Consider the following 26,324-nt stretch of genomic DNA (forward strand, 5'->3'; position numbering starts at 1 on the left):
GTCTCTGGTCAAAGGGCCGGTGTCCATGCCCGGCTCCACGTGGGCCACACGGGGGGCGGCGCAGCCCCACACCCCCGTGCTCTGCCAGCACCGGGGAGGCCTGGCCAGGAGGCCGTGCCGGGACCCAAGCCTGGGAAGCCAGGAGCCTGGGTGTGTGCGCTGGCCAGGGGGGCGGGGGCGTCTCTGTGCTGCTCATAGAAACAGACGGTGGCGTCCAGGGTCGTCTGCGGGAAGTCTGGAGCACCTCTGAAGCCGCCAGGGCCTCCCTCGGGGGAAGCAGTCAGCACCCCTCCCCAGGCTGGGCCTCCGGCCAGCAGGACTCTGGACCACCTCCTTCCCACCCTGCCACTGCCTCACCTCTCCCACCAGGCCCCCGTCGGACACGCCACACGCTCGGCCTGCCCACGTCTTAGCCGCCCATCTCCTTGGCCGCAGGGTCAGCTCCGGGCATGCAGGGACTCTGTGTTGTTCATGGCTTCGTGCCCCGCCGGCTGTCCCAGGACAGGGCCTGGCCCGCAGCTGGCACTTCGGAAACGTTTGCCCAGTGACTGCACGGGGCCGGCCTCTCTCACCCATCCATTCATCCGACCAAGAGAGGAAGATTTCTTCCCCTTTCACATCTAGGGACGTGTGAGCGCCTTTCTCGGTGAGGCCCTGTCCCCGTGGCTGGGGGCTCGGGTAACCTGTCCTGTGATGCTGGGAGCCCCCCGGGGCCGTGGGACGGCTGGAAGCTGCAGGGTGCGAGCCGGATGCAGCCAGGGTTTCCTGTCTCCGTCCCTCCTCCCACCTCCAAACAGGCACTGGGAGCGAGGACCCTGGGGGCCACAGCTCAACATCCCAGCAACCTCCACGGAGGAGGACTCGCCTGATCACGTACGTACGTGAAACTGAATCACTGTGCTGCGCAGCAGCAACCGACACAACGTACAGCACCTGTACTTCAACAGAGATAAATACATTAAAGCACAAAAAAAAAAAAGGCATTCTTGTCCAGAAGTAAGAATTGTTGCCTCCTTGGAGAAAAAACATCCAGTTTGTCATTGACTGAACCTAGAAATTGCCCTCTACACTTACCACACATTGAAGGCGGGGTAAGAACACACTTTAAGCAATCATGCTGACTTGGCTCTAACTGGACCAGCTCAGCTCCAGCTGCGAGGCTGAGGGTCGGCCCTGGGCCAGCCGTGCTGCGCGGACACGCCGCCCTTTCCCTCTGGCCCTGGGCTTCCCGGCTGGTGCCCAAGGGTGCAGGACCACCAGCCCGGGAGCTCCTAGAATTTTCCCACTTTGCCAACCGGGATACAGAGGCCCTGGATTAAAGGGCTTTGCTCCAGGGCAACACAGAGCAGGGACCCCAGGACCAGGTTCCCTGATCTGGGTGACACACGGCCTTGACCCTGGGAGAGAACTGCCAAGTGACCAGGTGTACAGAGGTGTTGACTTTAGCCCTGCCGAGGGGCCGCTGCTCTCGGGACCGTCAGCAGCTGGAGAGACACGGCTCCCACTCTCCATCTTCTTACACTGCAATCTGGTGAGCTGACTTCTTCGGGATCTGAAGCCCTAAACTGAGATGTAGATTCAAGAATTTAAAGCTGGAAGGACCCAGGGGGTCATAAGCCTTCCCTGCCCGTTCCCAGTCTGTCCCCTGGGGCTGACCCCAGCTTGTCCCACTGTCCTGGAATCGCCTGCCCATCTGTCCAGCTTCCCCCCCAGGCTCTGAGCTCCTCAAGGCCGGTGCTCTCACTCTGTCTGGCACACAGAAGGCCCTCAAACAATGGTTGATCAAGAAATGAATTGCATCTGCCCCCCCCCCGCCCCGAGGAAACACAGACGTTAAGCCGCTGACCCCAGGTGACCAGATAGCCGACAGGTGCCCACCAGGGTCTCAAGAATCCCTGGGCAGTGCTCAGTCCCTGGCGCGGCAAGACCATCTCCAAGATGCGTGGTCAGTCCCAAAATGCTGCGGACATACGGTCGCTCCCAGCATCCCTGGGAGAAACCCAAGCACGAAGTGACCTTAAAATTCAGTTAAAAATGGATTGTGCTGACCTTAATAAAAGATTCATTTAGCTTCTGAATGAGGGACCGCAAATTCCAGCAGGTCCCACCCCATCTAAACACGCAGCATCCGGGACTCCCTCCCAGCGCTGCTGGGAAGCGTTTGTGCAGGATGATAACATGCTGCTGGAGGAATTTATGGAGCTGCTCAGGGTCCGGGCAGGCCTGGCTGCCAGCAACGGGGGGTGAGCAGGCTGGGACCCACTCGTAGAGGAAACAAGCCGACTTTTGAAAAGCCTCAGATCCAACTCTACTCAATACTGTGTAATGGCCCATATGGGAAAAGAATCTAAAAGAGTGGATATGTGTATATGTACGTATAACTGATTCACTGTGCTGAACACCTGAAATTAACACAACAGTGTAAATGAGCTATATTCTAATAAAAATTAAAAATAAAATAAAAGCCTCATATCAAATTTTAAAAATCCCCAATGCCCCCAACACAAAGGGCATCCCAGACACACTAGGGGGTCATTTTTTTCTTTTCTCCTACAATTGAAAAGATAACACACACTCGTTGCACAAGTCAAACACATGCAGGAGCATGGGGATAAAAAGCTGGCCGTTCCCCTTGCTCTCTCCATACAGTCAGATGCAGCTCCTTCCCCACTTTCCTCCATCTTCAAATGGACACAAAAGTCCAGAGAGGAGAGCGGCTTTCTCTCCCATCACGGAGACTCGCCTAGAGCCGGGACGCGACATCACACGGAATCATTCCAGTGGAGGCAGTCATGACACTGATCCCCAAATCCTCACCCACAAGCCCCAAATCCCAAAGTTCTGGAAACCAGAACTGCTTCTGCACTCGTTTGTCAGCAAAACCTGCCCTGCCTGGAGGCTATTTATAGTCTCGGGGTTTTCCCCCACCAGGTATTCACATTTTGCCGCAGGAACAGGATGGTGTTTGATTCCAGAGTGCTCCCCTCCCTCCCCCCCCCCCGCCCCGTGAGGTGTTACGTAAAATGCAGCTTCAACACTAAAGAATCTTCCTAAGGGGCTAAAAAATTCAGCAATGTTTCTGGCCCGAAAGGCATCCAACAAGGGATGTGGACTAGGAGTGACAGGAGCGGCAGCTGCTGACTTTCACGACGACAAGCTCTTCTTCTTTCTAACCTTCTCATGATATTCACGGTAGTGCAGTGCCTGGGACATCCTGAATCTTCTCCGTCATAGAGAAATTCACAGGGTAAATTTCTGCTACCACACGAGATGCTACAGTGGACATCCTGATACACACACACACTCTGGAGTCGCTTTCTACAGGGTAGATCAGCAACGTGTACCCCATACGGTGGCGAAAATATACTGCAGATGAAGACAGCTACATGCCACGTGGCGACATTCCAAGACACTGAACTCAGCTGAATCCGAGTCCTGGGTTTGCAGACCAGCAGCTGTGTGACTCACGGCAAGCAACGTAACCTCTCTGGGTCTCCGGGAAAATGAGAAGCTGTGAGGCTGCGTCCAGCTCCCCCGTCTCAGCTCCCACCCCTGCCCAAGCCTGGGTTAGGGCAACCACCTCCCAAGTGGTTTATACCTGTTTCCTTTTCTCCTTCTCCCACCTTGCCTACCGAATGCCACTCAGAAAAATCCTTCTTTAAAATCACTTCTGTTATGTTGCTCTCAACCTTCGCTCCAAACACACAATGGCTTTTTATTGCCCCAGTGAATGGAGCCCAATCTCCTCTGTTGGTTTAAGAAAAAAACGCTCATATTAAAAATAATAAATCACCTGAATTTCTGTGGGCCTGGCTGACTGCATCTGTGCCTGTTTCTCCCCCACCCGCGCACGTCCACACACAAAGGCGCACGGCTTGACGGCGGTGCGCACAGCCCTGCATTCCAGTGTCTGCCTTCTACATTATCTCTTAAGTGTCTCCTGGGCTGGGAAGGAGGCTTCCCGTTGATCTGAGAGCAGCTGGCCCTACGACCAGCCCCAGAAGAGCTACAGCCACCTTGCACGCTAACTTGCAGCCACACCAGCCTCCTCTTTAAAAAAAAAAAATACAAAGACTTCGGCTCCTTGTATCCTGCTCCCTGGGCACTTGTGCCCACCCCAGCCCTGGCAGCAGAACCTCGGCATCTCACACTGGAGAGTGTCTTAGTAAGCATTTCCTGAAATACACTGTGCAGAAAAGAAGTCCTTCCCCTGCCTAGAGGATCCCAGTGCACACGAGCGCATTAAAGGCACTGATAAGTCCTGCAGCACACAACACTGTTTAGCTTTCTTTAATCTACTGTTTCCCAAACATACGTGAGTGAGGAAAAAAATCATCCCAACACCCAAGTCGTTAGTGTTCCTTGGCACACACGTGGGGGCATGCTAAGTGTCTGAGGTCACCTCACACACTTCCGGAGGCATCTCCACTCAGAAACCTTCCCGAAGGCCCCCACCATCTCCCTGGTAACCCATCTGAATCCTGAGCCTGGTGCTTCTGCTTAACAGTGTCCTCTGTCCTCTCACCTCTCGGGAAGAGACGCTCACGTGGTCCCTGCTTCGTGCAGACGCAGAAGGAACAGACCTAGACCAGCCCCTGACCAGCTGGCTGATGTTATGCGAACCCATTAACTTCCTCGAGCCTCAGCTTTCTCATCTGTGAAAGGGAGGAGCCAGCAGCTCAGCACCCACATCTCAGGGCTCTAGCCTGCCTAGGGGGGTCTCAGCTTGCAGCTCCAGCAGAGACTAGTGGGACTACCGAGTCTCAGAACAGCAGCAAAGAGTAAAGGTGATTTTTCTCCAAAAGCAACTCAGGAACATGGAGTCAGGATGTCCGGATGTGAGGCCCAGCTCTGCTGCACCCTGGCTGCCTGGTCCTGGGTAAGGCCTTGACCCCTGAGCTTCACTTCCTCCTTGTAAAATGAAACAGGCCCCACAGACACAAGCACACACAGAGACGACACATACACAGAGACACAGACACACAAACCCACAGAGAGACACAGACACACATATGCACGAACACACACACAGGTGCACGAAAAACTGGTGAAATCCGAATAAGGTGGGCGGGTTGGGTCAATGTCAATCTTGCGGTGTGACGTTGCACTGTAATTATGAAGATGTTACCACTGGGGAAAACCGGGCGATTTCTCACAACTATATGTGAAATCACAATTATCTCAAAATAACAAGTTTTTTTCACGAAGCCAGCTAACACCTGTATCGATGGGACACTGTTCAACAAGATGGGATATTTATCACCTCTCCACAGTGCCTGACCACCTGTGCGTGTTCAGTAAGCAGACCCTGAAGAACCGAACGTATGGAGGAGTACAAGGAGCACACAGTACGTGCTCAATATTCTTGCTTATTCTTCCAATAAGGTTTTATCGGCCTGGGAAAGCAAATTCATCTGAAGTCTGCTTGCCAGGTACACTGTCACCAGAGGGCTCCCTGCGGTCTCCCTGCAGCAGAGGCTTTATCGAGACTTGCCAGCTGCCGGGGCGGGGCGGGGCGGGGGGTGGGGGGCGGTATGGGGAGAACAGCTACGGCCAGCAGAACCAAGAATAGGGTTCATTCTTGCTCGGGAAGGTGCGTGTTCACATCCCACCTCTTTCCCAGAAGGGCTGAGGCGGTTTCCAGCAGAGGCCCAGGTGTGAGACAGGCCACCCCCACCCCCATGCCTGCTCCCTTCCTGCCCTGGTCCCTTCCCACAGCGGGTCCAGGGAAGCCACTCAGAGGCTGCCTAAGACAACTCCCCCTTCCTGGTGTCCCAGCCCTCTGGCCACGTGCTGTATGGCTAGCAACGGGGCTGGGAGGCTCCCAGGCTCCCCACTGGCTGACGAGGCCAGGCCAGGGCCGCCCCTGAGGTCCATCAGTAAGAACCAAGGAGGGGCCGTGGGGGACAGGCCCAGGCGGGAGGCAGCCGAGGGGCAGCTGAGGTTCAAGAAGGCTTAGGGCAGGGCCGCCACCTCTCTGCAAACCTAGAAGCAAGCTGGGTGTCCGGCAACAGGTGGCCCAGGGTCCCTGCAGAGCCCATAAAATTCCTGTGCTCAAAGGATGCTGATCAGCGTGGGAAGCACAGGATAACAGCTGGCCCTCGGCTCTCATCCATTCTAGCTTGTCCCGTCTGCGTAGCCCCACCGTTTTACAGACGGGGAAATCGCAGCGCCAAGCGGTTAAGTAACGGGCCCAAGGACACACAGCTAGTAAAGGGTCCAGTCCCAGCCCCGAGCAGAACCCAGGCATCTTAGTCCTCAGTCTGCAGTCTGAGCCCCTCCAAAAAACATTCATGATGTCCTAGGTGGAATAGACTAGGACACACAACACACAGTGTGATCCCACCTACAGCAGTGTGTGTGTGCGTGTGTACACACGCATGTGTAGAAAGAAAGGCTGGATGCTCTAAGGGGTGGAATCCTGGGTGATTTTCATCACTTCCCTCGTATCTCTGCAGCCTACATGTTCAACACGGAACATCTCAGACCTCAGGAAAAGATCCGAAACTAAGTCAGCCGCCCTTGGTCGCTTCGTTCTCTTTCCAGGGGTCTTCCCTCTGCACGTTCTGACCGAGGCCATGAGCTCTGGAAACTTCGCTCAGGGCCTGCATCCTTCCTGGCCACCTAACCCCCCGAGGCCTGTCGTGAGGTCGGGGAGATCCTTCTCAAGCCAAAAAGCTTCCACAGCCTTGTCTGACATACATTTTACAGCAGCATAAACGGCTCTGTGCTGCCTAGCTGTTCACTCTTGGGAGGAGGCGGGGGGTGGGGGGGGGGGAGGTAAGTGATGGCCCTTCTGCTGGGGAGTCTACCTCACTGACATTAAAACTGTGTGTACAGCAACACTGGGAAATGTTTATGCTGGGACATGAAGCGAGTAAGAGCACGATGAACAACTGCATATAGAGCTTCATTTCAACTCTGAAAAAAGCAGGCACTGAAAATGCCCAGGAGGAAGCATATCACGGTGTTAACAGGGGCTGCCTCTGAGCTACGTGGCGAGCAGGCACTGAGGCTGGGCTGGGGGAGCAGTTCTTTATTCCTCTGTGTACTTCCCCAATTCCCTACGATAATAATGGAATCATAATGAAAATAATGGCTGGCACATCTGTGGGGTTTCCTAACTACCAGGTACCAAGTGCTTTACATGCATTTATTCACTTACCCCCTCTCTGAGGCAGGTACAATCACAGAAGAAGAAACCAAGGCACAGAGAGGTTAACCTACTTGCCCAAGACTACAGAGCTGAGATTTGTCACCTTTAAAACAAAAAAACTTTAAAGAGTATTAAGACCACCTTTTGATATGAAGTGAAGGCTCAAGGATGGAAAAGAATTTTAATATTTATTGTATGTGTACTGTCACTGACACACAAATAACCATAAGCTGCCCACCTGCTTTGCTGCTCTTTTAAAAAGCAAATCACACATGAGATTCCTCATCTGTTTCTGGAGGAGCCTCTGTGAAAACAATCGGACAGTTCTTCAAATTGTTAAAACCCAGAGTTATGATACAACCAGCTATTCCGCTCTATGTATACCCCAGAGAGAAAAAAATGCATTCACAGAAAAATCTGTACATCAATGTCCACAGCAGCGCTATTCACAATAGCTGAAGGGTGGAAACAGCTCAATATCCATCAACCACTGAACGGATAAACAAAATGTAGCCCACACACACAAAGGACTATTATTCAGTCATGAAAAGGAGTGAAGCACTGACACTTGCTACAATGTGGAGGTGCCAGACACAAAAGACCACATAGTGTTGATTCTATTTACATAAAATGTCTAGGAGGGACAAATCCATAGACACAGAAAGAAGATTAGTGGTTGCCAGGGCTGGAGGGAGGGGAAGATAGGGTTTCTTTTAGGGGTGATGAAAAATGTCCTAAAATTAGACAGTGATGATGGTCACGCAGTTTTGTGAATATAATAAAAGCCACTGAATCATACACTTTAAGAGGGTAAAAGGGTAAATTTTATGGTTTGCAAATTTATCTCAATAAAGCTGCTATTGAAAAAAAAATTTTTTTAAAGAATGCAACTTACCCAGAAATAATTCCCATGGTTTTGAGAGGGTACAAGGTAGCCATGAAGATGGAAGGGCAGTGGGTTCACAGAAGGATACTGTTCACCATCCAGCCTCACCCTTTGTGAGCCCCCAGTTGTCCTTAGGGCTGGGGATTCCACATGATCTAGCAGCTGGGACTGGCCTGCCACAGCCCCTCAAATTGCTAATGTAAAAATATCAAGATATCTCTGATGGGAGGGATAGGCTTGGCTGATGAACTGTAAGTATCCCAGGGCACTGGCATTCTGCCTCAGCCTCTAACATGCTCTGTGTTCTTGGCTTCCCCTCTCTACACATTCTTTGATAAAGCCAGGGAGGCTGGACTCAAGGATCACTAAGCTTCCTCCCCAGTCTAAAGAGACACTCTGAGATTTGTCATAAATGCAAAGAGAAGAGAAACAAAAGTTTCAATCAGGGTGTAGATGAAATATACTTTGTAGCAAAAGCGTGGGTGGACACCAACCTTTTAAACAGTAGATACTTTGTATCATAAAAAGTGAAACATAACATTATTGAATACCTATGTTCTAAATAACAGAGCCACCAATATATAGAAAAGCCAGCAATCCTACACAATCTGTCATTCTGAGATAATGTTGTTTTGTCTTCTGCATAAAAAAAATTAAGTCTAGCATCTTTCTTACTTATCTGAGACTTGATAAAATCCCCTCAAGCCAAAGAACACACCATCTTGACGTCACCTGTAGAGGTCATAAGGGCAGATTGGTAGAAATCATTTTAACATCCACTGGCTCAACACAGAGAGAAAAGGTCAGGCTTGGAAAATGTTCCCTTAAGCATAAATAATTTGAAAAATGCCTGGTGGTTTCACAACATTTTGTCTACACTTGCAAAAATAGAGTGAGAGCGGATGCAAGTGCAAAAAACATTACACTTCAAGCCCAAAAGGATTGGTTCGAAACATTAAAGAGGCACACACTCTAAATATAAACCTTTTGGGAGATCAATAAAATGGATAAAACCTCTAGCTAGACTGATCAACAGAAAAAAGAGAGAAGGCACCAATGACCAATATCAGGAATGCAAGCGGGGACGTCATTACAGAACCTACAGACATAAAAGGATAATTAGGGAGTATTATGAAGGAGTTGTGCCAATTAACTTGACTGCCTAGATGAGATGGATAAGTTCCCTGAAGAACATAAATTACCAAAACTGACTCAAGAAGAAATAAAACTTATGGGGGAATTCTCCCTCAGCACCTCAAGACAACAGCCAAGTCACCCATCCATTGAAGAAGGAAACTCAGGAAAAGGCTACCTAGTGGAACAGGTTTTTATTTTTACCTATTTATTTTTTTTACTGTTTGGCCACGCAGCATGTGGACTCTTAGCTCCCCAATCAGGGATTGAACCCATGCCCCCTACATTGGAAGGGCAGAGTCTCAACCACCAGACTATCAGGGAAGTCCCTGGAACAGGTTTTTAAGTGTGGATGAAGCTGGTATGTTTTGACTTGAAGTCTACGAAAAAGTTTATTTACTGCGACTTTTTAATATAAATTTATTTATTTTATTGGCTGTGTTAGGTCTTTTTTTGCTGTGTGCGGGCTTTCTTTTTAGTTGCAGTGAGTGGGGGCTACTCTTCATTGTGGTGTGTGGGCTTCTCATTGCTGTGGCTTCTCTTGTTGTGGAGCATGGGCTCTAGGCGCGTGGGCTTCAGTAGTTGCAGCACATGGGCTCAAATAGTTGTGGTTCACGGGCTCTAAAGCGCAGGCTCAACAGTTGTGGCACACGGGCTTAGTTGCTCCGTGGCATGTGGGATCTTCCTGGAGCAGGGATCAAACCCGTGTCCCCTGCATTGGCAGGCAGATTCTCAACCACTGCGCCACCTAGGAAGCCCTATTTACTGCGATTTTTAAAGACATATACTTAATGCCATCTTTATTGTTTTTTTTCCCCTAACTTATTTTCTTTGAGACTTTGACTTTGCCAACTGTGGATCTGCCAACCATGGAGCTCTTCAGGAATGCCACTCCCAAGGCTGGCAAGGAATTGCTGTGTACAAAGCACAAAAGAAAAACCAGTGGCGGGTCCAAGGATAAAAATTCCAATTTTAGCTATTTTTTCCATCTTGTTGGAGAGAGAGGGCTTACAGATGTGAAGCAACCAAAAGACAACATCAAACCACACATAATAAAGTGATCAATTATCACCAAGTGGGGAAAAGTTGCATACAGACAAGGGCCTAGGGGGAGAGGGGGAAGACTTCAGCTGGGAAGGGTTAGCAAAGAAGGCTTCCGGGAGTGGGAAAATAGGCAGAAAAGTGGAAGAGCGAGCACGTGTCAGGATATGACGGTGGGAACAAGTCAGACGGTTCCAAGGAATAGTGAGGGGTCAGCCCACGTGCATTGCACTGAGTGTGTGCAGACAGGTGCAGGTGTCAGCAATGGCTCTTTACCTTGGGGGGGTCACACACCCTTTTGAGAGTCTAATAAAAGCCACTGATGTCCTTTCCCCAGAAAATGCACATACGCCCCAGATTTTGCATTGAGGACTGAGGTTAAGAAATCTGCATGTAAGAATGGGGACACAGCGTTGAGAATGACGGGTCATTGTAAACTCCCCTAACTCCTGACTCCAGAGTGTCCCTCTTCCTCATGGCCTGAGCCAAAAGGTGCGCCCCTCTTGGTTCATCTCATCTCACTAACAGGGTCCAGATCCCTGTGGTTTCAAGGTCTACGGGTCAGCTCTCCAGAATGATGAGGACTGGAGAGGAAACTAAATGACAAATAGCAAAATAATAAGAGCCTGGCCACGTATCGAGACAAAACTCTAAAAACATGCATGCAGCCCCAATGTTCACAGCAGCACTATTCACAATAGCCAAGACATGGAAACAACCTAAATGTCCACTGACAGATGAACAGATAAAAACATGCGGTACACATATACAATAGAACATTACTCAGCCATAGAAAAGAATGAAATAATGCCATTTGCAGCAACATGAATGGACCTAGAGATGATCATATGAAATGAAGTCAGACACAGAAAGATAAATACCCTATGATATCACTTACATGTGAAATCTAAAATATGACACAATTGAACAGATCTATGAAACAGAAACAGACTCACAGACACAGAGAACAGACCTGTGGTTGCCAAGGAGTGGGGTGGGTGGGGGGAGGGTTGGAGTGGGAGTTTGGGATTAGTGGATGCAAACTATCACATGTAGACTGGATAAACAACAAGGTCCTACTACACAGCACAGGGAACTATATTCAAAATCCTGTGATCCACGATCGAAAAGAATATAAAGAATGTCTCTATATGTGTAACTGAGCCACTCTGCCGCACAGCAGAGATCGGCACAACACTGTAAATCAAGTATACGTCAACAAAATTTTAAAATAGTAAGAAGCAACATTTATTGAGCATGTACTATGTACCAAGCCCTATGACAACACACACTACAGTAATTCCCACAGACAGATGAGGAAACAGGCCCACAGACAGACAGACAAGCAGTCAGGTGGCCCATACCTGCTGACTGCCACCAAATACCAGCATGGCTCTTGTCAGGGCCAAAGGTCACGTGAGGGTCAATCACCCGAATGCCCCCTTCATCTCTCAGACAAGCACTGGGAGCCCAGGGAGGGGACCATGGGAGCTCAGATCCCAGGTGCCTCAGGCTACTTTCAGGTTTCCCATCTCCCTCCGAGTGGGGCCTCAAATTCCTCACATGCCCCTCCTTCCTCTGCCCCCAGTAACCACAGCAAACATTTCTGGGTCTCGATGGCTTGCCTGGCTCTCACTAGGGGATTCAGCTGCTTTACTAAGGGAGGACACGAGATTGTCCCTGTGTATGGGCGAGACGCCTGGAGCTCAGAGCCATGAAGAGATGCTGGCGACCACATGGGTGGCGGGGGTGGGTGGCGAGGTCTGACTTCAGAATACCCTGGGCCAAACCACAGCATCTGCCCGCGGGGAGCAGGCCAGCACGGCCTCGCCTGCAGCCACGGTCCCGTCCCTCCCTCTGTACGGACGGCTGGGAGAGCCGGGGGACCCTGAGTAGAGGAATGAGTGCCTTCTGATGGGAAAAGTCTGGGGAGCAAGTTTCTGACGTCCTTCTCAAGGCTCCTATGCTTGCAGGGTCCTGGCAGGGGCCCTGAGCCCTCCCTAGGACTTTGGTCTGGCCTGAAGCTGGCCCCAGTAGGGCAGCGGGGACGTGGGGGGGGCACTGGCGGCCCCGAGCACGCGGCTGCCAGTTTCTGCTGATGCCATGTCCTGCCTGATTAAGGACCCAGCGCCACTGCAGCCAGAGTCACAAAGGAGCCTGTCACGCCCCTGTCACAGGGCCCTGGGCACCAGGACACCGCAGGGTCAGCCTGTCAGCTGGGTCACTCCCTGCTGCCTGGTGCTGGACCTGGAGGTGACAGAGGCAAGAGGCCTGTCAAGGCTGACGGCTCCCCCGCGGTGCCCCGCGTGGCCGTGTCGCTGTGTCAGCCCCAACCACGGCCCTATCCAGGCTCAACGGGACCTTGCTCAATCACCCCAAAGTCACCCCAAGGGGCCCAGCAGGAAAGACAGGTGTCAACGTCCCTCGTTCACCCACCAGAGTCCTGTTCACAGGGGCAGTAAGATAATGTCTCGTAAGCATCTAACGCGGCAGCTGCCACCACTGTCTCCTCGTCTCCGTCATCCTCTTCACCATCACCATCCCGTTTCACTGCATTTCACTGACTTGAAAGCCCAGACTATCTGTGTTACATTTTAAGCTCTCTGAAACCAGGATGAATCTTACAATGGGTGGAGTGTCGGTTTCACGAGCAGCGTTTTTTCTTGCCTAGTGGCATATGAAACAATCGTGTGTTTTACAATAGACGGGCTGTGTCTAGGTTTAGATAAATGACAGCAGTCACACCCTCCACCTGGCACAGTCATGGTCCTTAGCTCTGAGCATCGCATCCAGGGCACAGGAGGGGCTCAGTGACAACTCTGCTGAGTGAACCAACCCATCCCCTTGCTTATGCTCCCTTATTTACAGCTTAAGGCAAGTATGTCCCCTCACTGCGTCAATTCTCCCCACAAATGTCTCCTAGGCAACACCCCTCCCAGGTCCCCTGCCGGTCCCAGAGTTTCCCAGCATGCCCCAGGGAGGTGGAGGCGGCTCTCCTCCGGGACCCAGCGGCAGGGCTGGCTGGGATGACACGGACCACGGGCAGGCAGCCTGCCGCCAGTGCGGAGCCCCCAGGCAGCTCCAGGCCGCGGGCCTGGCTGGGGTGAAGCCACCGGAAAGTGGATTTGGCAAGAGCTCCAAAAGGCCTACACAGACCAGAGAAGCTGGGGGCGGGGGGGGGGGGGGGGGGGGACATTTCTCCTGCCCCCCCGGGAGAAATTCTACATGTGATCCCTGGGAAGGTCCGCCCAACACGCTCGGAACAATCTCACCAGATGGGGTGGGGAGGGCCAGGAGCCGCAGCGCAGAGCTTGGCCAGACATTTCCAGAGGGTGTTCCAAGCATGTTCAGCGGAGCTCCGCAGGCTGCAGGCCAGATGCTCGGCTCCGGTGGAGGCCGACCTCTGGGGCTCCTGGGGGGTCCTCTGCGGAGGGCGGGGGGGGACGCAGCTCTGGCCGCCTGACAAACGGGACATCAAAATGCGGGCGCCCAGAAAGTTACCAGGAAGGGGCTTCTTTCAGACCCACTTCCCCAAAGCAGCCAGTGGGGTGGAGAAACCTTTTGAGCTGCACGGAGAGATGTGAATTCTGCCCCTGACAGGGAGAGCTGTGTGACCTTAGGCAAGTCACTTTCCCCCTCCGAACCTCAGAGGTCTTGATTTTCAAATGGGGATGATTCTGATGAAATAGCCTTCACGACCGTACTGCCAAAGATAGAGGGACACATCTTTGTGACCACAGGGCCAACTCACCAGAAAGACAAAACAATCATAAATGTGCAGGAGTCTCCAAGTTCACGAAGCAAAAGTGGACAAAATTAAAGAGAGACACAGACACATCCAACATTGTGATAGATATTAACACCCTCTCTCAGAGAATGCGATGGGGGGCAGGGGGAGTGTCCGTGCAAGAGAGCATGCACTGGTGTGAGTGTGCGCATGCGTTTGTAATGAGGGAGCAGGTGCTGGAATGAAGGCGTGCGAGCCTGGGTGTGAGAGGTGAGTGGGTCAGGGGTCTGTGCACAAGTCAGTGGGGTAGAGGGGACGTGGGGTGAAGGGCTCCGTCCTCTCATGCCCCCACAGCCGGTCATCCCTCCAATTCAGGGTTTCCAGGGCCCCCTCCTCCACCCGCCCGCCTTGGGACCTGCCCCTAAGCCAGGGCTCACCCCAGAGAAGGCCTGCTGCCCCCTCATCACGTGGTGAGTGACAGGTGACGGAGGTCTGGGTTTCACCCACTAACGGGAAGGACTCCGGCCACCCCACCCCATGGCGTGGGAGCTCCTAAAGCCAGGCCCCACTTCCCCTACACAGTTTTGAAAAGCAAAGAAAGTGCCGTTTCACAAGAGAAGGAGGGCTGGGGGCGAGAGAAACAGTCCCTCCCGTGGTGGGAGGGGCGGCTGCGTGACCCTGTGGCCGGCAGGGCCGGGGCCGCCCTTCCCTGGACTGGGATGCTCAGGTCCCCAAGGAGCCTCGGCGCCTGCACGAGACAGAGGCCTGCTTCCAGGACGGCATCGCCCCCACCCAGCGGGGCCCAAAGGACGACGCACAGGGAGGCTGCCCTCCCACTGCTTTCCCCGCACTGGGGGCCCCGGGGCATCCAAGGTGCTCCGCGCAGACGGCCCTGCCCCGCTCTGAACGTTCCCAGCCTCCGCGTCCAATGGCCCCAGGGCATCGCACAAAAGACAGAACAGCACACAACTGAGCGAGAGGCTCTGGAAGGGAAAGGGCACGTGGAGAGATCCTGCCGTCAAAGGAATCAGGATTAAAAGAGCTGGCGCCGAAGCCCATTGGAGGCCACCCTCTCGGGCCATCTGAGCCTCAGAGGCTGAAAGGCTCCTCCAGGCCTCCCTTGTCTTCGGCTGACGGCTGTGGACACCAGGACCCCCGAGCCCCCCATCCTGGGAGTCTGCAAGGCCCACGCCTGCCTCCCACCTGTCTCCATCCCTCCCCGGCGGCAGAACCCACACAGGCCTCTTAATCCCCGTCTGCGAACCCTCGTCTGGAAGCCGGGCGAAGTTTACAGGTCTGGGAAGGCTTATAAAAGAGCACTGCAGTGTGCCAATGCTCTGAACTCCCCCACCAGCCCCCTCAGGGAGCTAGTGCAGGAGTCCAAAGGCAGCCTCCCTGTGTGGCTACACCAGGGCGGGTCCCAGACAGCCCCACATCCTCTCCCATCGGTGCCACTCAAGCCCTGGCAGGGGGAAGAGGCTGAGGCCGGGCATTAGACCACTGGCTCTCGCACTTCCCAGCTCCACCATGTAATCCCAAACTCGCAGGGTCATGAGCCTTGGCCTCCATGTCTGAGATGGGAGAAGGACGCCGCCTTCCCGCAGGGCAGCTCATGCCACCCTGTGTGGCCAGAGGAGGAACAGGCAGTCTGGGAGGAGGGTAGAGGACTACCTCCACTCTGAAGTCAAGGGCTGGCAGTCAGCATCATCCGCTACACCAGCGCCGTCATCACCCTCACCCTCACCCTCTCCCCACACCTCGCTGGGTCTGCATCAGGACCAGGGGAGGGGCAGAACCCACACGGTCTTCCTCGTCACCAGCTCTGCCAACAACTGATACTAACTGGTGGGCAGGACGATGTGGCCTCCGTGGGCTCTGACTTCTGATGGGCCCTCCCCGGACCCTGAACTGCCTTCTCTCCCCACTTCCCTCTCACCCGCCAGGTAGAAACAGCCCCAAGAGGTGGCTGCTGCCCCCCAGGGTCCCGGCACGCCTGCCTGGCTCAGCTGACCCAAATACCAACTGTGACCTTTGTGCCGTCCATTCAAGGCTGCTGGCACCTCTGGGAGGAAACCCAGTCCAGCAATCAACTCCACACAGGGTTCCACACCAAACAGGTCTGGTAGCACATGGCGGGGGGTGGCCAGAGGTGGGGCGGAGAACCGCAGAGCCGCCAGACCCGCAGAGCCCAGCTGGGCCTCCACCGCAGGGGTCTTCTCTCCCCACCCCCAATCCCGCTCCTGCCCACAGGTGCAGAAAGATGAGAGCCTGACAGCTGGGCAGGAGCCAAGGGGCTCCGCTACTAGCCCACCATCTGCTCCCATTTAAGAGAAGGGAAGACTGACGCCCAGACAGGTGGAAGGTCTAACCCAAGGCCACTGAGTGCTGCGGCCAGAACCTAGGGCCTCTGACTTCCAGGGGTGCAGCTGGAGCAAGTCTAAAACCCCAAAAGCAAGTGCAACCCATTCTCAATTCTTAACAAAAGCTCCTTTTGTCCCAGGGAGAAGACCAACTCCCAGCTTCAAACAAATCTGATGACGGAGACCAGCACAGAAGGTGCAACAGTGGCCAGTGGGTTGACAGAACACAGCTTCAAGGAGTTACAAATGTGACTCTGGCAAACCTAAGTCATGTCATGTTAGTTACCTGCTCAAAACCCTCAGTGGGAAAGCGGAACTTACAGGGTCGACGTGGAATTACCAGATGACCCAGCAATTTCGCTCCAGGGCCTCTACCCAGGAGGAAACACAGATCCACACGAACACCTGTACACAAACCTCACAGCAGCGTCACCCACAGCAATCAAAAGGTGGAAACAGCCCAAATGTCCAGCCACCGATGGATGGATAAACAAAACGTGCTCTATCCATGCAGTGAAATACTATTCAGCCATAAAAACGGCTGAAGCACTGACTCACACTAAATGTGGGTGAGCCTCGAAAACATAAACGACAGAAGCCAGACACAAAAGACCACACGCTGCGTGGTTCCGACTCTCCATAGAGACAGGAGGTTCGTGGCTGCCGGGGGCTGGGGGAGGGGGAGTGACCACTAATGGGGAGGGGGCTTCTTTCAGGGGTGATTGGAATGTCCTGGACTAGACAGGGGTCCACAACCCTGTGAATACACTAAAAGTCACTGAACTGTACACTTTAAAAGCGTGAGTTTTGTAGTGTGTATATTATATCTCATTTTTAAAAACAAAGAAAAACGGTGCCTTCTCAGGGTCAGCCCATAATCCTGACCCCCCTGCCCAGACCCCCTCACTGTTCAGGTGACAACCCCCACCCCTCCCCTCTCCCTGCCACCCTGTCAGCACCGTCACAGCCCCTCCCTGCACTGGCCTGGTTTGCCAGTGCCTGGCATACAGTAGGCGCTTAATAAAGAAAGGCTGAACAAATGAGCACTAATCCTATTAGTGACCACCACACTACACCTTCAAGATAAAAATCCCCAACTCCTGGGCTGTACTTACAAAGCCTAGATCGGCAGTTCTCGCCCCCACTCTAGAATCTTCCAGAAGCTTTAAAGTACCAGTGCCATCAGGACCACCCCTCAGAGATTCTGCTTTACCAGGTTGGGGCAGCTGATTCAAACGTGCATCCAGGGATTTGAAACACTGCCAACCCTTCCCACCCCATCCCCTGCCCCCACTGCAAGCAGAACTATTTAAGGTTCTCCAGCAAGTCCCACTCCCTACACCCAGGCCTCTGCTCACGTCCCTCTGCCAGGAGCACATGACCCCCTTGTGGGTCTGGCTGATTCCTTTACAGTCTTCGGGACAGCTTAGGTGTCACCCCCTCCAGGAAGCCTTCCTTGAATATACCCATTTCCCATCATTCTATGGGCTCCCAGAGACCCCGGCAGAGAACTCCACACAACGCACGAGCACACTCAGATCCCTACACCCCCCCCATCCCCCGCAAGCACCCAAGGCCAGGACCTGCCTGATTCCACATCATGTCCTCAGAGCGCCAAGTGCTCACAGAGTCGCGTGTGGTACACGGTGTGGTGCAACTGCAGGCATGCAAACATTTGTTGAGCTCACGGGTAGAACGGGTGCAAACGTTTCTCCAGGGCAGCCCTGGTCCAGGGCTGAGCCGGGCCAGGAGGCAGAACTGCCCCAGCCACCCTGGCACGGGACTGGCAGAATTTCTTTCAAGGCTTATACATCTAAGTAGCTTGCGTTACTGAAAAATTAAACCAGTAAAAGTGGCCTTAGGCTGTGGGCTTGCTGGTCCTCCTGGTATAATGTTGCCTTGAAAAATGAGGATCTGTGAGGGTTTTCTGACCCTAGCACGTCATCCTCCCCAGGATAGAACATCATGGTGTTTTGGGGCCCCAGCATCACATACCAAATTTAAAACCTAGACCCCATGAAGTGGGGAGATATTGAACAAACGGACCAAACTTCCAGTTACAAGGTTAACAAGTCCGGGGATCCAACGTACAGTGGGGATCACGGCTCACAACACTGTATCACGTGCTCCAATGCTGCGAAGGGAGTGGATCTTAAATGTTCTCATCACGAAAAAGAAATGGCAACTTTGGAGGGGGCAGTGGACGGAGGTCACTTTGCAACAGATGCAGGTCTCTCATCAACACTCTGCACACCTTAAAACTACATCATGCTGTATGTCATTTACATCTCAATCAAGCTGGGGGAAAAAAGTACAACAAAGTAACTGTTAATAAATCGCTAGATATTTTCCCAGCACATCCAGACACAGCCTCAGCAACCTTCTCAACAGGGCACCACCAGTCAAATTTCATGGGTGGCAGGCAAACTGCCTGTGACCCCTGAGGACCAGACCTTTCATTCTGACAGACAGGGAAACGAGCAAAGGTCACATGGCGAGTCCAAGCTCCTTCCACAACCACCCTCCTGAGCCTCCCTCTGGGGCCGCGTGGCAGATGGAAACCAAGGTCCTCAACGCTCTTCCCAGAGGGCAGAAGCGCCACCGCTCTCCACTGTCCCTGCCAGGATATGGACTTGGGACAGAAGATAGACCTGAATTCCAGGCACAGGCCCTTTCTCAGCCAAGAAAACGTGCCAGTGTGGCCAACCTGCCCGGAACCTTCAAACCCTCCGAAGAGTCACAGCAGAGTTAACCTCCTAAGGGTCAGATCCAGAGAGATCTACGCCAAAAGGGGGCCAGAAGGCTCTGGGCACGTTCCCCCTCCAGCCCTGCCCCTGCCCCTGCCCGGCTCCCAGGGAGGCTGTTTTGAAGACCTTTTGCCACCCCAGTTGTCTCCAATCGCCTCCAGGGTTAAGACAAGGCGCATCTGGAGAGTCTCCTCCTCTGAGCAGATGGCTCCCAAGCCGCCAAGAAAAGCAGAGACCTCCCCCCGGAGGAGGTGGTCAGAGCTCGGGAGAGGCCCAAAGCCCAGTCGCTTCCCAGCAGCTGCCAGGGAGGTGGTGCCAGTGTCAGCCCAGCCGGGCGGCCTCTCCTGGCACCTTCTGGAAGGTTCCCCCATCCGATCGCCTTGCCCAGGTGCCCCTGGAGCCTGGACCCGGGAGGAGTAGCCGCCAGGGCCTCCCTGAAGAGCAGGGAGCCGAGTGGGCGCAGAGAGCCGGGAACACGGGAAACAGATGTGCGTGCGGCCCTGACAGGCGAGTGATGACAGACGCTCTCTGCAGGCCTCAGATGTCAGCCCGGAGAAAAGAAAGGCGGCCCAGCGGCAACACCTGTTCCAGGCCGGGAGGCCAGGCTCGGGGGGCGGAGTGGGCGTCCCCCTGGCGAGGGCCAGGGTGCGGTTAGGTAAACAGCTGCACGCTCCACTGCCCAGAACGCTCCCCAGACGGAGGGAAGGGGCACGGGAGGCCTGGCCGCCAACTGGCTCACAAGGAAAGCAGCTCCATCACGTGGCAAACCCATCCCTGACGGGCACAGGCTTCTCCCGGCAGTCGAAGCAGGCCCCGGCTGACATCTGAACACCTGGGCAATGCTGGCTGGCAGCAAAGACAAAGCGCCACTTCTCAGCGGGCAGAGAAACGGGGGGACAGCAGACACGGCCGGTGGGGGCTTCTCGGGGCCTCTGGCCCAGACAAGCTGACTCCTGCCTCCCAGCTGCTCTACTGGCTGGAGGGGGGGCGAGGGGGGAAGGGGCAATTAGGACCCCCCACCCCCATCCCAGCCACTGCCACCTTTACAGCTGGAGCCCCAGAGCGGGCAGAAAGTCAGGAGCACAGACTCCAAAGCCAGACTCCTGGGTCCAATGCTGGCCTTGATGTCGTGAGCTGAGTGACCTTGGGCTAACTCTTGGATCTCTCTGGACTGGCTTTGTCCTCTATGACATGGGGACAGTGGCACCTCCCTAAATGGGGTTGTTGTGGGGGCTTGGCAAGTGTGAGCACAGGTGAACCCGGCACAGCCTGAACTCGGGAAGCACTCTATCTCCTCGTGATTATTACAGCCCCAGATGCCAAGCTGCTGGGCCAGCCGTGCCGCCTAGCTCTAAAGGGAGGGACAACCACTCCTTGCCCCCAGCAGGAAAGTGGGGGGCACAGGCTGTGACATCGGAGCCTGCGGGTGCCAACGAGAGACTCACCCTGCGTACAAGTACCTCAGGGAGGAGAAAGGAATGAACGGGACCTGTACCCCCGCTGCCCACCCGTGGCTTTCACATCACAAACCTTACAGAAAAAAGAGCATCTCCACTTCTCAAGGGCAGCAACCAGCTCCCAGGAGGAAGATCAGAGCCAGGTCTGTCTTAAGGCCAAGCCAGGGTCTTTCCATGGCTTCAAAGAGCTTTCCAGTGCTGGGGCTCCTCCTCATGGAAGCACCCCCAAAAGGGTGGGCTGCAGCCTCCCCAGCCCACCCCCGACACAGCCCTATCCAAGCAGCCAGCTCAGAGATTCAGTGGCTCCAGAGCACAGTGCTCTCCAGGGGACGAGGAGCCCAGCTGGTGACAAAAGCCACAATCTAAACAGAGGGCACCAGTGACACCCTTCCTCCCTCCCTCCCTCCCTTCCTTCCTCTTTCTTTCACATTTACTTTCTTAGCAGTTAAAGTTGATTCACTGGTGAATGAAGACTTAACAGGAAACAACTGAGGCATCACAGGAGTCAGTATCAATGAGGCTCTGGAACAGGCTGGCCCAGCTCTGTGGTTTCCCTGCAGCCGCCATCCAATGCCCCTAGCCGCTCCCACCCACCCACGCGCCCCCCGCCCCAATTCTCAAGCCACGCACCAAAAGAGAGACACGGAACGTGCACACGAGAACCAACGACTCCAGAGCTGGCCTTGGGAAAGGAGGGCGGAGGCCTCGGCACGTTCTCTGGTGGCGTCACCCACCTCTTCACCGCGACAGCCCTGCCAGGAGTCCACCGGGTTGGTGTGCAGCTCCTGCGACCCTGCGCTTTCACCCCCAGGCCCACCCTGGCGCTCGGCCTACCCTCATCCTGCTGTGCTCGCAGCTCCCCAGGAAGCTGTATTCTTCGTGCCCCTCCCCTGACACCACCAGAGCCCCAGTGTGGGGAACAGCGCCTGGCTCAGAGCAGGCGCTCCCTGAACATTTGTGGAATGAATGAGGAGGGGGCGGGGGGGCAGAGGCTGCATCTGCCGCATTCTACTGACTGCCAGGCAGGCCCTCCTGCAGGCAGGAGGTGAGGTTTCTCTCCCTGTGTCTAAACGAGCCTGACCCCAAAGAGCTGCGCCACCACGCACAGGCCCGCTGGCCTCACCAGCCACCTGGGATGCTGCCATGGTCCGGCCCCAGGTGTAGCTCTTTTCAGCCCATTCTCAGCCTTCTTTCAAGAACTTTTTATCGCTCCCCTGTATCTTCAACTCTCAACTCGATCTCCTTTTTTTCATTTCAAGGCCTCTAGTTCACCCCAACCTCATTTCCCTTCCTCCTGAATCCTCCCCCACCAACAAATCCCACCCATCTTCCAAGGTTCCTCCTCTGCCGGGCGGTCCAATGGCAGCGGACTCTGGGATAGGAAGACCTGGGTTCAAGACCCACCTCGGCCACCTGCTGGCCGTGTGATAGTCGCCAAGGTCATCTGACTTCTCTGAGCCTCCATTTACTCATCTCTAAAATGGGAATAAGTCCTTACAGGGACGTGGTCAGGAGCAAATGAAATAAGCTGCTTTAGAAACAGTGCAAAAGTTAGTGTGATGTTCGGCCTTCCCAAACTCATGCTGACCCCTTCTGGGCAAACACCAGCTTGCGTTTCTGTCCACACCCGGCCACCCTCCGGGCCCCCCTTCCCAGCTGCACTGGGAACTGCAGCTTCTTCCGTTTCCTCAAGTGCCTATCCGTTGAGGTCCCCAGTTGGCATCTCATCAACTCCCGACGAGTGAGCAAATCAACGAGGGAAAACGCACCGCTGTGTGGATGCTCCTCAGAAAACAACCTGAGAGTCCTCACGGGGAGCGCACTGATGACCCCACACGCGCCACCACCAAGCCGAAAACCTGCACGCACCCTGCAGAACCCACCTGCACCCTGGAAGAGTCGGCCCCAACACATCGGGCGGACACAAGGGTCCCGCTACACGCCCAGCACTTGGCTTTCCAGAAGCGTTCAAATGCCCCAATTCACTTAATTCGCACAATGGCCCCACGAAGCAGGTGTTACTTGTTGCCACTCCCCAGCTTAAAGAAATGAACTCAGGGAGGAGACGCGTCCTCTCCGGCACGCAGTTAACAAGGGAAAGAGCAGGACTGGAACTCGGCTCTGTCCTGTTCCGAAGCCGGGCTCTTCTCCCAGGCCCGGCCCTTCCGAGAACTGCAGGTCAGACTCCCAGCAGCAGGCCCACAGGCTGCACTGCCACACGCTGCAAAAGAGAGGTTCAGCATCCAGGGTGGGGGGGTGACAGGCTTGTCCGTTTAAAACGAGAGGCCATCCCAAAACAGCTCTAAAGACAAACGCCCCCAAACCAGACCAAAGCCTCCAGAGACAGCACTAAGCCCAAAGGGGACGCTGACACTGAAGGAACCCTGGGCAGAGCGTGAAGATGCTGGGGCTGGGCATCTACTTTATAGGCGCCACCACCGTGCGTGAACAAGCAACCCAGGACCCCACACACGTGCACACGCGTGGACGCGTGGGAGGCAGGATCGGGAACCTTTCAGGCAGATGGAACAACCACTCCTGGGCGCGCGCGGCGACACCCTTCCCCGTTCACACATCCCTCCACCGGCTCCTCGCCAGCGGCTACCACTCCAGGCGTCTGATTAAGACAAGCCAGTGTCACCAGCTTTGGTGGAAACCAGGATTCCTGGTGGCTGTGATGGTGCTCACAGCTTACAAACATCTGCTTCCCCAGACCCACCAGGGGCAGTTCCTGCCGGATCCAAAATTAACTGAGCCCCATCTAGCTCCTCCCGGGCAGGCAGCGTGAAGGCAGGCGCCTTATAAACAGGGCGCACACCAGGCCTCCCACCCACCCCCTACACAGATGACTTGCAGAGAAGAAAGACTTTCTTCCCACCAGGAGAAATGTCTGTTTAGGCCACTGTCCCCTGGGTCTCAAACCCCCACATCTAGAAATCCGTCTCCATCTGCTATTAAGCAACCAGAGAGCCTCAAAGGAAAAGTGTGAGCTTGGGTGGAAAATTCTGGAGAAGCTAAGCTGAGTGGGAGCGAGCGGGGAGAGGAACTTCTGATGTGTTTCAAACCGGGTAAGTATGGAGACCTCTCCGTGACCTGCATGGCTGGACTAATTTACCAATGTTATCAGGCGGATGACAGACGTGCCCCGAACTTCCTCTGTTTGATAGATTCCGCTGCAAACACACTCCAGTTCAGGCCCGTGCCTGCTGTTCTCAGCAGTGCCCTACTCTTCCACGGGACCACTCTCGGCCCCCTGCTCCTCTGACCTGCCACAGGCCCCTGAGCTCAGCCAGGCCAACGCACTCAGCACGCACTAGCAGGGTGACCCGGGAGGGCACCTCCTGCTGGAACACAACGCACAGAATCAGTGCAAACCCCTCCCCGGCAGAACGGAAAACAACACCTCTTTCTTCCCTGCTCGGATTTCAGAGGATGACATGAGAACTGCTTACCTTCCTCGCAGCTGCCACCGGGGAGCTCCAGCCCACGGGTCCCTGGCGGGTGAGCCCTTGGCCAGCACACACCAGCGTCCCGCACTCTGTGCAGGCACCGATGATCAGCTGCCGCCCATCATCCACTAACAGGCTGTGATTTGCTCGCAGGGTGTAGAGAAACAAGGGCAGCCGGGCTACCCGCACGGCCTTCAGCCCAAGACACCGCTTCTTCTCCTGCTGGCAGAAGAAGCACACAAACATCTCCACTTGGTACTGCCGAGACCAGGGGCTGACGGCGTGGTGGGCGCTGCGGGCCTCGTGCTGCAGCCACTGGCCCAGGAGGTCGTGGTAGCAGAGCACGCAGGTGGCCACCAGGCCAGTGGAGTCTGCAGGCCTGGCGCGCGGGGCTGGCGGGTAGACGGTGAGGAAGGGAAAGAAGGGCTCTTTCTCACCCAAGCGGCTAGAGGGGTTCACATTGAGCTGGAACTCCTTCCCGGGGCCCAGCTCAGCCCCGCAGATGTAGCAGACGGACGCCGGGCTGCCCTGGGCCGACGTGGGCAGCTCAGAGAGAGCAGGGTCTGAGGCAGAGAAGGTCTGGTGGTACCTGCCCAGGAAGCCCTGCACGGAGGTGATGAGCTCCTCGTTCTGGCAGGCCCGGTACAGGGCCCAGACGTCCTCCAGGACGCTGAAGCACTTGGGGCAGCTGCGGACCTCACAGCGCTTGTTGGGGCCCTGGGCGTTGGGGGGGCAGGGCAGAAGGCTGAGGAAGGGGAAGTGCATGGAGCCCCTGGCATTGCCGTTGAGGGTCCTGGAGGCCACCGCCCGGGCATCCTGGGTACAGTCCTCCCCACAGAGGTAGCAGGCCTCTGGCAGGGCCCCGGCCGGCGGGCCGTCTTCCCTCAGGAGCCTCCTGCCCTTGGAGGCCATGCCGGGGGCGTGGCTGTTCAGGGGCACCACATAGAGCCGCTGCAGGATGGGCACGCTGGCCAGCTCGAAGCTCTGCCACTGGTGCATGAGGGACGAGAAGCAGCAGGGGCACACCAGCGTGCTGCCGCCGACGCTGATGGGCTGCGCCCCCGGGGGCGGGCTGTGCAGCCACAGGAAGGGGAAGAAGGGGGCCTGGGCCAGCTTCTCCTGCTTCTGCACGTGGATCTGGTGCTGCGAGGCCGGGGACAGCGCCGACCCGCAGATGTAGCAGCAAAGGCTCTCTGGTGGTGCGGCCCCGCTCTCCGGGGCAGCCCGGGGGGCACGGCCGCCGCCGGTTTCCTTGTCTTTGGGGCCACGGGGGCCTGGGAGAGGCTGCTCCTTGCGGTCCTCCTCCTCGCTGGTGATGTTGATGTCACTGTCCTCAGACATGCAGTAGCCCCCGCGGGTCTCCCCCAGCAGCCTGCTCTCCGGAGTCTTGGCAGCCCTGCCCGAAGGAACTCCTTTCACGCTCTCTGCAGGGGCCACCTGGACTGGCGGCCCTTGCCAAGGGTCCTGAATGCCCCTCAGGACGCTGGCCCGGGCCTCCGGGACGCAGGGCCTCCCGGGGCCCTTCCGCCGGCGTCGGATGCCCGCCTTGGGCTCCCCATCCGCTCGCAGTCTCGAGGGGACCCCCTCCTCCTCCGCGTCCCCCGGCGCGGGGGCCTCCGCGCCCTGTCCCGGAGGGGGCCCCGGCCCCGGCCTCCACTCCGGGCAGCGGCCGCCGCGAGGCCCGGGCCCCGGGGTGGCCCGAGCAGCCGGCGGCCCGGCCTGGTGCGGACTGGCGGCGTCACGCGCGGCCGGGTCGGGCTCGGAGAGGGGGTCGGTGTCCGACAGCTCCGACAGCTCGGAGTCTCGAGGCTCCTCGGCGGCCGCGCGGGGCCCGGGGCCGCCGTCGTCGTCGTCGTCGTCGCCGTCGTCGCCGGCCGCGGCGCCCAGCGCGTAGGCGACGTTCCACTCGCGGGCGGCCCCGGCGCCCCCGCGGCGCCCGCCCGCGCCCGCGTCGCACTGGTGCGGCCGCTTGAGCCAGTACATGCGCTTGTCCACGGGCGTGCGGGCGCGCTCGAAGGCGGCCCACTGCTCGCCCAGGAAGCAGCGGCACACGGCGCACACCAGCACGCAGCCGTCGGCCGGGGACAGCTCGCGCGCGCCGGGCGCCGGCTCCTGCTGCTGCAGGAACGGGAAGAAGGGCTGCGCCGGGGCCCCCGCGCCCGCCGCCGCCGCCGCCGCCGGCTGCTTCACCTGCAGCTTCAGCTCCTTGCCGCGCCCGATGCCGCCGCCGCAGATGAAGCAGGAGAGCGGCGCGCCGCCGCCGCCGCCGCCCGCCGCCCGCTCGCCCACGGCTGCCATGAGCCGCTGCTTGCGGGAGACCGGCGCCGGCCGCCCGCTCATGGCCGCGCCGCGCCTCCCGCCCCGGCC

General features: G+C 56.1%; 1 protein-coding gene across 5 annotated transcripts in view; it reads right to left on the reverse strand.

The window, feature by feature from the left end:
• Positions 1–26,102, reverse strand: part of GSE1 (Gse1 coiled-coil protein) — a 409,268-nt gene extending 383,166 nt beyond the window's left edge. Inside the window, exon 1 of one of the 5 annotated variants that reach the window (XM_057710685.1) lies at positions 23,961–25,711. In XM_057710685.1, coding sequence (XP_057566668.1) covers positions 23,961–25,298 — 1,338 coding nt within the window. In that variant the 5' untranslated portion in view covers positions 25,299–25,711. Of the gene's footprint in view, positions 1–23,960 lie in introns of all 5 variants that reach the window. The other 4 variants (XM_057710684.1, XM_057710683.1, XM_057710687.1 and 1 more) reach the window with 4 other exon arrangements.
• Between the last annotated feature and the right edge of the window lie 222 nt (positions 26,103–26,324).

Source organism: Hippopotamus amphibius, chromosome 16, assembly GCF_030028045.1.
Source record: "Hippopotamus amphibius kiboko isolate mHipAmp2 chromosome 16, mHipAmp2.hap2, whole genome shotgun sequence".
NCBI lineage: Eukaryota > Metazoa > Chordata > Mammalia > Artiodactyla > Hippopotamidae > Hippopotamus > Hippopotamus amphibius.